General features: G+C 40.7%; 1 protein-coding gene and 1 pseudogene across 1 annotated transcript in view; one reads left to right on the forward strand and one right to left on the reverse strand.

The window, feature by feature from the left end:
- The first annotated feature begins 1,812 nt into the window (after nt 1-1,812).
- On the forward strand, nt 1,813-2,186 carry LOC136122479 (histone H2A.Z pseudogene; annotated as a pseudogene).
- Nucleotides 2,187-11,408: 9,222 nt separating this feature from the next.
- Nucleotides 11,409-14,647, reverse strand: part of TMEM50B (transmembrane protein 50B) — a 34,980-nt gene continuing 31,741 nt past the window's right edge. Inside the window, exon 7 of the mRNA XM_065876523.1 lies at nt 11,409-12,858. Coding sequence (XP_065732595.1) covers nt 12,813-12,858 — 46 coding nt within the window. The 3' untranslated portion in view covers nt 11,409-12,812. The remainder of the gene's footprint in view (nt 12,859-14,647) is intronic.

A 14,647-nucleotide genomic window follows, 5' to 3' on the forward strand; every position in this document is an offset into this window, starting at 1 on the left:
GGGTTCGATTGCTGGTTGGGGAACTAAGATCCCGCAAGCCATGCAGGGCAGCCAAAATAAATAAATAAAATAAAATTTGATGAAATAATGTCACAAATTTTGTATAAAATGAAAGCTCAGTGCTCTGGTCCAAGAGACACTGGGATGGAAGAGACTGAAAACAGGCAGATTTCAGGATAAGGTTATATACTCCCCCTCCCCCCACATCTGGGTTTTTCTTCAACCAGACAAGAAGCATTTATATATGTAAAGATTATAATTTGTTACACACAAATTGTATATCTCCTCTGTCATATCACAGGGCCACTTTAGTTCAAGTCTACATACTGCTGTTAGTAAAAATTACAACGAACATGTTCTGTTTGACTTATTAATCAGTCTCTCTCCACACAAGGTACTTTAATAATTATAAAGGAGAAAAATAGCTACTTTACAGTGGAGATACCTGGTGGACACCACCTTGGGCATCAAGGCAGGCAAAGTTAAAATCACCAGTACTGGGACAGATGTGTGCTTGCTTTGATGTCCTGAAAACATAAGCTCTGTGTTATTCCTGCCCAAACTGTATAACCAGAATCTACTCCTGATGACACATCAGACAAACCAAAATTGAGGGGCATTCTACACAACAGCTGGTCTGCATTCTTCAAAAATACCTAGTCATGGGCTTCCCTGGTGGCACAGTGGCTAAGAATCCACCTGCCAATGCAGGGGACACGGGTTCGAGCCCTGGTCCGGGAAGATCCCACATGCCACAGAGCAACTAAGCCCGTGTGCCACAACTACTGAGCCTGTGCTCTAGAGCTCGCAAGCCACAACTACTGAGCCCACGTACCAGAACTACTGAAGCCCGTGCGCCTAGAGCCCATGCTCCGCAACAAGAGAAGCCACAACAATGAGAAGCCCACACACTGCAACGAAGAGTAGCCCCTGCTCGCCACAACTAGAGAAAGTCCACAGCAATGAAGACCCAACACAGCCAAAAATAAAAACAAACAAATAAATAAATGTATTTAAAAAAAAAGAAAAAGAAAACCTAGTCATGAATGACAAAGGTTGAAGTTGTCCAAAGTTAAGAGCCACTAAAGGGCCATGACAACTAACTGCAATGTGTGATCACGGACTGGATTCTGGAACTGAAAATAACTTATTTTTCTTTACTATAAATCATACTAGTGGGGCACTTGGCAAAATTTGAATGAAGTGCTTAGTGCTGTATCAACGTTAACTTCCTGATTTTGGTATTGTACAGCAGTTGTGATCTGGGGAAATATACACGGAACTATTCAAGGGTAAAGAGCCATCCTGTCTGCAGCATATTGTCAAATGTCTCAGAAAAAAAATAGACTAAAGCAAGTGCCGTAAAATGTCAACCTCTGGGGAATCTAAAGGTTATACAGGAATTCTCTGAGTTATTTTTGTAACTTTCCTGTAAGTCTGAAGTTATTTCACAATAAAGTTATTCAATCTCTACGTTGATAACTTTCATAACAGGAAGTAAATACACTTAGCCTCATACTGAATCCCTTTTTGTCACCTGGACAAGGTGCTCCTAAATCAAAGATTTGGTGATCTCTGCACTGACATTATCCATGGGGGTCTAGAAGGTTTGCCCTGCCACACTGACATGTAGAAATTTAAAATATCCTATTTGCTGCAGCTTAAAGAATTGAAGAGGCATATACTATCATCTAAAAACCCTATGTAGCAGTTTGAATCGTGGCGCGACGAAGCCGTAGGCGGCAGGTTCTCGCTGGGTGTCTGACTAGTACTTTCTCTGCCTTGCTTGTTTGAGCTTCAGCAGAATTCGAAATGGCTGGCGGCAAGGCTGGGAAGGACTCCAGAAAGGCCAAGACAAAGGCGGTTTCCCGCTCGCAGAGAGGAAATACGGTGGGCCGTATTCATGGACACCTGAAATCTAGGGCGACCAGCCATGGACGTGTGAGCGCGACTGCCGCTGTGTACAGCGCAGCCATTCTGGAGTACCTTACTGTGGAGGTACTTGAATTGGCAGGAAATGCATCAAAAGACTTGAAGGTAAAGCGTGTTACCTCTCGTCGCTTGCAACTTGCTATTCGTGGAGATGAAGACTGGGACTCTCTCATCAAGACTACGATTGGTGGTGGTGGTGTCATTCCACACATCCACAAATCTCTGGGAAGAAAGGACAACAGAAGACTGTCTAAAGGATGCCTGGATTCCTTATTATCTCAGGATTCCACATACTCTAACAGCTGTCCAGTGCTGGGGATTCCAGTGGACTGTATCTCTGTAAAACACAATTTTGCCTTTTTGTAATTCTGTTTGAGCAAGTTGGAAGTTTAATTAGTTTTCCAATCAACCAAATTTCTGCATTCTAGTCTTAACCATATTTAAGTGTTACTGTGGCTTCAAAGAAGCTACTGATTCTGAAGTAGTGGGTTTTGATTGAGATGACTGTTTTTAAAAAACTGTTTGGATTTTAATTGTGATGTAGAAGTTACAGTAACAAACATTGGGTTTTGTACTGACATTATTTCCATTCCGGTGGATAAGCTCAATAAAGGTCATATCCCCCCCCAAAATAAAATAGAACAAAATAAATTTTTAAAAATTAAAAAATTAAAACCCTATGTAAAATGACTTAAGCTGTGTTAAATCTGCTACCAAAAAAAAAAAAAGTACTGGCAGGTTCAAAACAAAAACCAACCGACTCCAGATTCTTTTTAAGGTGGCATGCCACCTTGTGACAAAAGGCCAAAAAGCCATCAAATGAGGAAGGAAAAACCACTGCAGGCAAATCGCTGCTTTATTGATCACTTACTGTTTTCAGGCACCAGGAGGCATTCCCTCATGTTAATTCTCAAACCACACTTACAGAAAGACAAACAGCCTCGGGGTCACATAGCTAATAAATAGCAGTGGCAGAATTAGGGAAAAGCAAATCAACCTAAATTTATAGTCCCCCAAGAATCCCAGCTCCAACACCAGAAATCTCCAGTAACAATGCAACTGGAAATACTCTTCCTCCTCTCCCCATCCTCATCTTTTCTATTCTGCATGTCAGGCTGGCCACTGGCTTTTCCCAAGATCACAACATCCACACCTAAGTTTCCCTCTCCTTTTAATTCCCTGCATTCTATCTATTCTTCTAAAGTCACCAGAGCAGCAGTTTCCCCAAATTTTATTTCTCAACATGTTCCAGGAGATAAATTTCCAGGACTCAAGGATGGAAAACACCATAGAATTGACACTTCCTTCCTAAAAACATACAAGACATAGTGTATAAAAAGCTCTAAGAAAAAAACTTTACAGGAAAAAAAAAATGTTTTAACCTAGTTCAGCCAAGGGTCTCCCAAGGTTCTCTGACCAGCGCACAATTTTTCCTAAAGCAACACCAAGGTTCTAGGGCTGCTCGGGAAATGCTGTGAGAAGAGCAGGACTTCGCCCTCAGGAAGAAAGGGCCTGAGCTGTGATTCCAATCCATGGGGAAGTCACTTCACCTCTCCAGATAAAAGTTCCTACCTCCAATTTTGAGGATGGAATGAGACAATACACAGTACATAGAAAGTTCTCGATACAAGTTAGCAATCAGCATTGAGCTGAAAGATGACATGACAAAATAGGGCCCTCCAGTGGGAAGATTTAGCTGACGGCAGAGTATTAAATGAGGAAAGAAATGATGGACCATGATAGGAATGATGATGAAAAACTGCTATGCTCAAGGAAGATCAGGTCAATCAGAGTTCTTTATAAACTGCGGTCGAACTTCATTATTTGCAAGTTCACTTACTCGATAAAGCATTTATTTGTAACTCCCAAGTCAATACTCATGGCACGCCCTGGTCATTTTCGGATATGCTTTGAGTGGTAATTGAGGTCGCCTGTCCCACAGATTCCCAGCTGAGGTGGAACGAGATGAAGCTCTGCCTTCTTGTTTCAGCTCTCATGCCGTAATGTGTCCTTTCCACAGCCTATTTTGTGCCACCTTTTTCACATTTTTATGTCTTGTTACTGATTTCACTGTGTAAAATGACCCCCAAGACTGGAATGGGCCTTACGGAAAAAATGCATGAGTTAGAAGCTTCCTTAGGGCATATGCTATAGTGCTGCTTTGAGCTCAAGCTTATGAATCAACTATATTAAACAAGGTTTGTTTTTTTCTTTTTACTAGTTATCCAATACACAGTTATATTCAAGTGTCTCCAATTGTTCCAATAATATCCTTTGCAGTTTGGGGGGGTTCTTGTTTTGGGTTTGTTTTTAATATATCTTTATTGGAGTATAATTGCTTCACAATACCGAGCTAGTTTCCGTTGCACAACAAAGCAAATCAGCCATATGCATACACGTGTCCCCATATCCCCTGCCTCTCGAGCCTCCCTCCCACCCTCCCTATCCCACCCCTCTAGGTCATCACAAAGCACAGACCAGATCTCCCTGTGCTATGCTGCTGTTCCCCACAAGCCAACTATTTTACATTCAGTAGTGTGTATGTCAATGCTACTCTCACTTCACCCCAGCCTCGCCCTCCCACCCCATATCATCAAGTCCATTCTCTATGTCTACCTCTTTATTCCTGCCCTGCAGCTAGGTTCATCAGTACCATTTTTTTTTAAGATTCCATATATATGCGTTAGCATACGGTTTTTGTTTTTCTCTTTCTGACTTACTTCACTCTGCATGACAGTCTCTAGGTCCATCCACCTCACTACAAATAACTCAATTTTGTTGCTTTTTATGGCTGAGTAATATTCCATTGTATAAATGTGCCACATCTTCTTTATCCATTCATCTGTCGATGGACATTTAGGTTGGTTCCATGTCCTGGCTATTGTAAATAGAGCTGCAATGAACATTGTGGTGCATGTCTCTTTTTGAATTATGGTTTTCTAAGGGTATATGCCAGGTAGTGGGATTGCTGGGTCATATGGTAATTCTATTTTTAGTTTTTTAAGGAACTTCCATTCTGTTCTCCACAGTGGTTGTATCAATTTACATTCCCACCAACAGTGCAAGAGGGTTCCCTTTTCACCACACCCTTTCCAGCATTTACTGTTTCTAGCTTTTTTGATAATGGCCATTCTGACCAGTGTGTGGTGATACCTCATTATAGCTTTGATTTGCATTTCTCTAATAATTAGTGATGTTGAGCATCTTTTCATATGTCTCTTGGCCATCTGTATGTCTTCCTTGGTGAAATATCTACTTAAGTCTTCTGCCCATTTTTTAACTGGATTGTTTGTTTTCTTGATATTGAGCTCCGTGAGCTATTTGTATATTTTGGAGATTAATCCTTTGTCTGTTGTTTTATTTGCAAATATTTTCTCCCATTCTGAGGGTTGTCTTTTAGTCTTGTTTATGGTTTCCTTTGTTGTGCAAAAGCTTTTAAGTTTCATTAAGTCCCATTTGTTTATTTTTGTTTTTATTTCTGTTACTCTAGGAGGTGGGTCAATAAAGATCTTGCTGTGGTTTATGTCAAAGAGTGTTTTTCCTATGTTTTCCTCTAAAAGTTTTATAGTGTCTGGTCTTACATTTAAGTCTAATCCATTTGGAGTTTATTTTTGTGTGTGGTGTTAGGTAGTGTTCTAATTTCATTCTTTTACATGTAGCTGTCCTGTTTTCCCAGCACCACTTATTGAAGAGGCTGTCTTTTCTCCATTGTATGTTCTTGCCTCTTTTGTCATAAATTAGGTGCCCATATGTGCATGGGTTTATCTCTGGGCATTCTATACTATACCATTGATCTATATTTCTGTTTTTGTGCCAGTACCGTATTGTCTCGATTACTGTAGCTTTGTGTTATTCTTTGAAGTCAGGGAGCCTGATTCCTCCAACTCCATTTTTCTTTCTGAAGATTGCTTTGGCTATTCGGGGTCTTTTGTGTTTCCACACAAATTGAAAGATTTTTTGTTCTAATTCTGTGAAGAATGCCATTGGTAGTTTGATAGGGATTGCATTGAATCTGTAGATTGCTTTGGGCAGTATAGTCATTTTCACAATATTGATTCTTCCAATCCAAGTACATTGTATATTTCTCCATCTGTTTATGTCATCTTTGATTTCTTTCATCAGTGTTTTATAGTTTTCTGAGTACAAGTCTTTTGCCTCCTTAGGCAGGTTTATTCCTAGGTATTTTATTCTTTTTGTTCCAGTGGTAAATGGGACTGTTTCTTTAATTTCTCTTTATGATTTTTTTGTTGTTAGTGTATAGGAATGCCAGAGATTTCTGTGCATTGATCTTGTATCCTGCAACCTTACCAAATTCATTGATTAGTTCTAGTAGTTTTCTGGTGGCACCTTTAGGATTTTCTATGTATATTATCATGTCGTTGGCAAATAATGAGTTTTACGACTTCTCTTCCAATTTGTATTCCTTTTATTTCTGTTTCTTCTCTGATTGCCATGGCTAGGACTTCCGAAACTATGTTGAATAAGAGTGGTGAGAGTGGACATCCTTGTCTTGTTCCTGGTCTTAGAGGAAAGGCTTTCAGTTTTTCACCATTGAGTATGATGCTTGCTGTGGGTTTGTCGTATATGGCCTTTATTATGTTGAGGTAGGTTCCCTCTATGCCCATTTTCTGGAGAGTTTTTTATCATAAATGGGTGTTGAGTTTTGTCAAAATCTTTTTCTGCATCTACTGTGATGATCATATGGTTTTTATTCCTTAATTTGTTACTGTGGTGTATCACATTGATTGATTTGAGTATACTGAAGAATCCTTGCATCCCGGGGATAAATCCCACTAGATCATGGTGCATGATCCTTTTAACGTGCTGCTGGATTCTGTTTGCTAGTTCAGGATTTTGTTCAGGATTTTTGCATCTATGTTCAGCAGTGGTATTGGTCTATAATTTTCTTTTTTTGTGATATCTTTTTCTGGTTTTGGTATCAGGGTGATGGTGGCTTCGTAGAATGAATTTGGGAGTGTTTCTCCCTCTGCAATTTTTTTGGAAGAGTTTGAGAAGGATTGGTGTTAGCTCTTCTCTAAATGTTTGATAGAATTCACCTATGAAACCATCTGGCCCTGGACTTTTGTTTGTTGGAAGATTTTTGATTATGGTTTCAATTTCATTACTTGTGATAGGCCTGTTTATATTTTCTAATTCTTCCTGGTTCAGTCTTGGAACATTGTACCTTTCCAAGAATTTGTCCATTTCTTTGTGGCTGTCCATTTTATTGTTTGTAGTAGTCTCTTATAATCCATTGTATTTCTGCAATGTCAGTTGTGATTTCTCCTTTTTCATTTCTAATTTTATTGATTTGCATCCTCTCCCTTTTTTTCTTGATGAGTCTGGCTAAGGGTTTATCAATTTTGCTTATCTTCTCAAAGAACCAGCTTTTAGTTTTATTAATCTTTGCTGTTTTCTTCATTTCCATTTCATTTATTTCTGCTCTGATCTTTATGATTTCTTTCCCTCTAATGACTTTGGGTTTTCTTTGTTCTTCTTTCTCTAGTTGTTTTAAGTGTAGAGTTAGATTGTTTATTTGAGATTTTTCTTGTTTCTTGAGGTGAGATTGAATTGCTATAAACTTCCCTCTTAGAACTGCTTTTGCTGCTTCCCATAGGTTTTGGGTCATCGTGTTTTCATTGTCATTTGTTTCTATGTATTTTTTAATTTCTTCTTTGATTTCTTCAGTGATCTCTTGGTTATTTAGTAGTGCACTGTTTAGCCTCCATGTATTGTGTTTTTTACAGTTTTTTTCCTGTAATTGATTTCCAATCTCATAGCATTGTGGTCAGAAAAGATGCTTAATACAATTACAATTTTCTTAAATTTTCTGAGGCTTGATTTGTGACCCAAGATATGATCTGTCCTGGAGAATGTTCCATGTGCGCTTGAGAAGAAAGTGTATTCTGCCACTTTTGGGTGGAATGTTCTACAAATACCAATTAGATCTGGTCTATCGTGTCATTTAAAGCTTGTGTTTCCTTATATATTTTCTGTTTGGATGATCTGTCTATTGGTGTAAGTGGTTTCATGGCTGTTAGCATTTGCCTTATGTATTGAGGTGCTCCTATGTTGGGTGCATAAACATTTATAATTGTTATATCTTCTTCTTGGATTGATCCTTTGATCATTATGTAGTGTCCCTCCTTATCTCTTGTAACAGTCTTTATTTTAAAGTCTATTTTATCTGATAAAAGTATTGCTACTCCAACTTTCTTTTTATTTCCATTTGCATGGAATATCTTTTTCCGTCCCTTCACTTTCAGTCTATATGTGTCCCTAGGTCTGAAGTGGGTCTCTTGTAGACAGCATATATATGAGTCTTGTTTTTGTATCCATTCAGCCAGTCTGTGTCTTTTGGTTGGGGCATTTAATCCACTTACATTCAAAGTTATTATCAATATATATGTTCCTATTACTATTTTCTTAATTGTTTTGGGTTTGTTTTTGGGGTCTTTTTCTTGTGTTTCCTGCTTAGAGAAATTTCTTTAGCATTTGTTGTAAAGTCGTTTGGTGGTGCTGAATCCTCTTAGCTTTTCTTTGAAAAGCTTTTGACTTCTCTGTTGAATCTGAATGAGATCCTTGCTGGGTAGAGTAATCTTGGTTGTAGGTTTTTCTCTTTCATCGCTTTAAGTATAACCTGCCACTCCCTTCTGGCCTGCAGAGTTTCCACTGAAAAATCAGCTGATAACCTTATGGGGATTCCTTTGTGTGTTATTTTTTGTTTTTCCCTTGCTGCTTTTAATATATTTTCTTTGAATTTAATTTTTGTTAGTTTGATTAACATGTGTCTTGGTGTGTTTTTCCTGGGGTTTATCCTGTATGGGACTCTCTGTGCTTCCTGGACTTGGGTATTTCCTTACCCATATTAGGGAAGTTTTCCACTATAATCTCTTCAAATATTTTCTCAGACCCTTTCTTTTTCTCTTCTTCTGGGACTCCTATAATTCGAATGTTGGTGCATTTAGTGTTGTCCCAGAGGTTTCTGAGATTGTCTTCAATTCTTTTCATTCTTTTTTCTTTATTTTTCTCCTCAGCAGTTATTTCCACCATTTAGTCTTCTGGCTCACTTATTCGTTCTGCCTCCGTTATTCTGTTATTGATTCCTTCTAGTGTATTTTTCATTTCAGTTACTGTGTTGTTCATCTCTGTTTGTTTGTTCTTTAGTTCTTCTAGATCTTTGTTAAACATTTCTTTTATTTTCTCAATTCACACTTCCATTCTATTTCCAAGATTCTGGATCATCTTTACTATCATTACTCTGAATTCTTTTTCAGGTAGATTGACTATTTCCTCTTCATTTATTTGGTCTTGTAGGTTTTTACCTTGCTCCTTCATCTGTGACACTTTTGCCATCTCAATTTATTTATTTATTTTTTAAAGATGTTGGGGGTAGGAGTTTATTAATTTTTTTGCTGTGTTGGATCTTCGTTTCTGTGCGAGGGCTTTCTCTAGTTGTGGCAAGCGGGCGCCACTCTTCATCGCGGTGCGCGGGCCTCTCACTATCGCAGGCTCTCTTGTTGAGAAGCACAGGCTCCAGACGCGCAGGCTCAGTAGTTGTGGCTCACGGGCCTAGTTGCTCCACGGCACGTGGGATCTTCCCAGACCAGGGCTCAAACCCATGTCCCCTGCATTAGCAGGCAGATTCTCAACCACTGTGCCACCAGGGAAGCCCTCAATTTTTTTTTTAATGTGTGGGACTGTGTTCCTGTCTTACTGGTTGTTTGGCCTGAGGCTTCCAACACTGGGGATTGTAGGCTATTGGGTAGAGCTGGGTCTTGGTGCTGAGATGAGGAACTCCATGAGACCTCACTCCAATGAATATTCCCTCGGGTCTGAGGTTCTCTGCTTCTCTGTCCAGTGGTTTGGACTCGGAGCTCCCACTGCAGGAGCTTAGGCCTGACCCTGGGCTCGTGAACCAACATCCTGCAAGCCACCTGGGGCAGCAAAAAAAAATGAAGTAAAAAATAAAATAGACTAGGAAACTAACAGATATTTTAGGAAGAATATAAAAATAAAAATATAGACGAATCAACAACCAGAAGGTATATCAGTACTACAATAGTAAAAAAGAGGAGGGAAAAGCAAAAAAAAACGGGGTAAAGGCCTTGGCTGCGGAGGGCAGGGCATAAGCAAGGGTGAGGTTTCGGCGGTGTCAGGGCCAATGCTCAGGACCCACAGGGCTGGAAAAGGCCCTGGGGGCTGGGGGTGGGGTGGGGCTTAGGCTCAAGGAACAGAAGGGGCCCAGGCGTGCCCCCCACCCCTGGTCTCAGATGGCGGGAGACCTCACCTGGGAGCCCAGCAAGCTTTCTGGGCCCAAGTGGGCAGGGCAATCGCCCCCTGCTCCTCCTGGAGCGCCCCTCCCCCCTGCCTCTCCTTAACTCCCCTCGGCCTCCTTCCTATGCCCCCAGGACCAATGTGGCCAGGGGGAGCGGCGGCGGCGGGGGGGCTTGGATGGCAGGGACCAGCCTGGGAACTCATCAGGCTCCCCGGACCTGAGTGGGTGGGGAAAACACCCTCCGCTCCTCTCCTGGTCCTCCTGGAGGGCCCCTCCCACCTGCCTCTCCTGATCTCCCCAGCCTCCTTCCTATGCTCCCAGGACCAATGTGGCAGGGGAGTGGAGGGGGCCTTGGAGGGCAGGGGACTGGCCTGGGAGCTCAGCGGGCTCCCAGGGCCTGAGTGGGTGGGGCAAATGCCCTCCACTCCTCCCAGAGGGTCCCTCATGCCTACCTCTCCTGAACTCCCCAGCCTCAGGGGCGTGGATCCCGTCTGGCCTCCACTTTTCCTCCCCCTTCTGCCCCTCCATGTCCCTATCGGTTCACTTGGGGGTTCCTCCCATCTCCTTGGGCATCAGGGTCCCCCATCAGCAGCTGGCAGGCACCCTAGTTGTGGGGAGACACTAATTCGGCATCTTCCCACACTGCCATCTTGACTCTGCCCCAGGAGACCTTTATATTAAGGGAATCACATGTATCTTTAAATGATTACAAAGGACCCTATTCTAACTCACAATGTCTGATAGGAGTGGATACTAACATTATCTTTTTTTTTTTTTAATGAGGAAACAAACAGGAAATTAAGTGATTTGCTCACAATTAAAACAAATTCGTGACAGAGTCAAAAACAGAAAAAACTGCCACTAGGCCTTCTGGATGGCCTTCATTAGCCTTCACATTAGCATTTCACAAATCTGAGTATAATACAGTTCTCCTGGAAATTTCCTGCTGGTCCAGTGGTTAGGACTCCGTGCTTTCACTGCCGAGGGCCCAGGTTCGATCCCTGGTCAGGGAGCTAGGATCCCACAAGCCGCATGGCATGCTCCACCGCGCCCCCCAAAAAAATATATATATATATTTCTCTTTATTTTATAAAAGGAAACTGCTTCTTTGACCAGGTCCACTTGAGTAACTGCAAAATGAACAGCCAACCCAGTTTTATAGTTCATTTTCTCCAACAGATTTAACAATACTAGAATGTGTGAGAAGTAATATTTATTGCAAGAGGTTAGAAGGGAGTGGAAACGAGTAATCAGTCTTAAAATTTGTTGGAAGCAAGATACAGTTTTTCTGAGGAAAAAACAACAAAGAAAGAATTAAACAAGATGGTATCTAGACAAAGGCACAGCATTCCACAACTGCTTCCCACTCTGTGCACAGTAAATCCTCAGAGAGGAGAGACATTAAGCAAAATAAGGCTTATATTAGAAGCTGCATATAATACCACTGGTATTATTCTGTCTTACAACAAAAGGCTCTAGAAAAATCCCTCTGGAGGAAAAAAGTGCAACACAAAAAAAAAACCTGTATAACAAAGGAAAGCAAAAGTAGAAATAAAGACCCAACTATCCCTCTGAAATCTCTCACGGGAATACACTCAGTGCAAACACAGTATTTCAAACCCAGCAAAAGAAGTTTTTGACTGGAGTAAGAACTTTCAGGTTAAAGACGTATTCTGCAAGAAGAGTTCACCTAAAGCCTGAGAGCTAGAGCAAAAAGACACTTGCAGTCAGTAACTGAGTGGATGAAACGCCTCATTTTTCACTAGGTCATAATAATCCCCTTTGGGAAGAAGTTCTTTATCTTGAAAGTAATTATTCCACTTTTTGTTATATGGTTCATGCTTTTAAGCTGCAGTTGTCTCAAACTTGCTTGATATAGAATTTTGTAATGTCAGATAATAGTAGGCTGTCAAAAGAGAACCACTTAAGCTGCTTTTGTAAGAAGCACGTTGCTGAGCTGCCTTACAGTCTTTTTACATCAACAATATAAAACTGAGCTTATCTGATCATGTATTAACCCTTCTCAAATAAAGTCATATGAGAGGAATTGTTTTTAAAAGAGGCTTTCAAACTAGTCCTTCAGGCATTTTAAAAAATCTTCATATAAAAGTCCACTTTATACATAAGAACAAACATTTTTCCTTTAAAAAGAAATCTCATTTTTAAGCCAAAATAAATTACAACTTGCTGAAATACCTTTTTTAATGGCTCAGCGCTTATTTCAGGTATATGGAGCTGTATTTTTTGCACATTTTGAAAATTAGAGATACTGAGACAAAGTAGTTAACTTTACAATTAGATGATGATACAACCCTGGCTCAGGGAACAGATTAAGCTTTAAGTCTTCAAGAATAAAAAAACCGACACAGATCATCTCATCTATATAGTCTTATACTATGTACATATTAACAATCTATTCAATGAAAAAAAAAAGACAGAAATTTCATAAAACTATTTCAAAACTCAGAGCATTAAAGTGTAAAGAAACAAAACATTTAATGTACAATCTATTCCATTTGGCAATGTGTAAATTATACTGAGAGATAAAAACTTATCTACAAATAGAATATAACAAAAGGAAAATGTGATTTGAGAAGTGATCTCAGGTCCATAGCTCTTCAGTTCTTCCAAATTTATAAATCAGAGTGCTAGAAAGATATTAAAATAAATCATGAGGTAAGATCACATAGAAACGCAAAAGAGAATTTATTTTCTAAATATGCTTTGATGGGTACCTCACTGATCCCTTTGTATCAATTTCTAAAATTAAAGATTGTGGTGGTGGTGGTCTGAATTTGCTTGTTTTATAAAGCAGTTTGTTGACCTTGATGGTTGAGCTTAATTGAATATCTTTTCTTAAAGCCTGAAGTTACTAGATAGGTCACTTGTAAGGAAAGGGGGCATTTCTCACAGTAGCTGGCATGAGGGCCACTCACATCTCTACGATCCTACAATGTCTGAGCTACAAACACTGAAGCATTCTAACAGGCAATGTTGAAATTCTTCGTTCATTTAACAAATAATTACTGTACAGAGTACTGGCTGGGCACCAGGCACCTAGTTAAGCACTGGGAATGTGACTGTGAGTCAAAACAAGACAAATGTGCTCACTAATGGGAGACAATCAAATTCCAACTCAATGACACACATGGTACCAAGAGAGGGAAATATAAGGATCTGATCTAGTTAGAGGTCAAGAAGGTTTTCCTGAGGAAGTAGTGACTGAACTGAGATCTAAAAGAAGAGTGGGAATTATCTCGGCAAGGTATAACGGAAGGAGTGGGGCAGAGAGATGGGATACTCTGGCAACGTGAGTTTGAGTTGTGGGTATGCTGGAGGTTGTAGATTTGAAATGTCAGCCACCCAAGAGGGGATAAGTGAGAATCTGGATATGTGGTTTAGACGTGGAGATAGACAGCTGTGACTCACTGGCATATAGGCAATAACTGAAGTCCCAAGCAAAAAGGACCTCACCTAGAGAAAGAACGAGTTGAGAAGAGGCTTAGAACAGAACCTTAAGAAACTTCAAAAGTTAGTGGCCAGAGGGTGGAGGATCAGCCTGCAAAGGAAACAGAGGAAGAGTGGCCGGAGAAGTAGGAGTGCACTCTGGTGCTTAGAAAAGGCCTGGCACACAGGAAGCACACAGCTGGCTGGATAACTTGCCACCCTCTGGGCATAGCGCATCGCTGATGCAGTGGTCACTGCCCACGTGAGCACAGGCCTTTACATATACAAGGTTTCTGTTCATCCAACTGTCATTTATATAGACTCCTCTACCACTATAAATGGCTGAATCTGAATTTAAATTTGATCTCTCAACAGTGCCTAAGGTGTCTTCATGAAAATTCACTGTATTCCCAGAAGGCTGTCAGTCACATGCCAAGAAATACAATCACAAGACAGCAGAAACTGTCGAACATCTTTCAAAACCAAGAGTGTCCAAGGCCACAGTGCAATAAGAGGGAACCCAGGCAGGGCACAGTGGTCTCCCGGAGTTGAGGAAAGAGAGTTGAGAGTTCAGGGAGGCCAAGCGGCTGGAGTGTGCAAGGCGGGATACAGAGAACTAGAGAAGGGGAGCCCAGGAGATCGGTAGGGGGTTCCCCTTGAGGCTTCTGCCGAGTGCTGACAGCAGATGCATGTGAGGAAACTACCCAAGAAAAGGGCAGGAATCACTGGAAAGAACAATTCCCAAAGCTCCCACAGGGCTGGGAAGACTTCAGAATCTCATAGCAGAGTGGAAAACCTTAGACTACATGGAGAATCAGGAAGAATACTCAAAAGTGTACTGCCTTAGTAAGGGGGACATATTAATCCCAGACTAAAGCTGCTTTGGTCCTGCCTAACGAAGCTTAAAAGCAAGACTTGAAAGGATTGAACTGTTTCCAAGTGACTGAGCTGCATCCAGAACAAAGCTCAAAAGCATTTAAAGGAATACCA

The sequence above is a fragment of the Phocoena phocoena genome, chromosome 4, assembly GCF_963924675.1.
Source record: "Phocoena phocoena chromosome 4, mPhoPho1.1, whole genome shotgun sequence".
Classification (NCBI taxonomy): domain Eukaryota; kingdom Metazoa; phylum Chordata; class Mammalia; order Artiodactyla; family Phocoenidae; genus Phocoena; species Phocoena phocoena.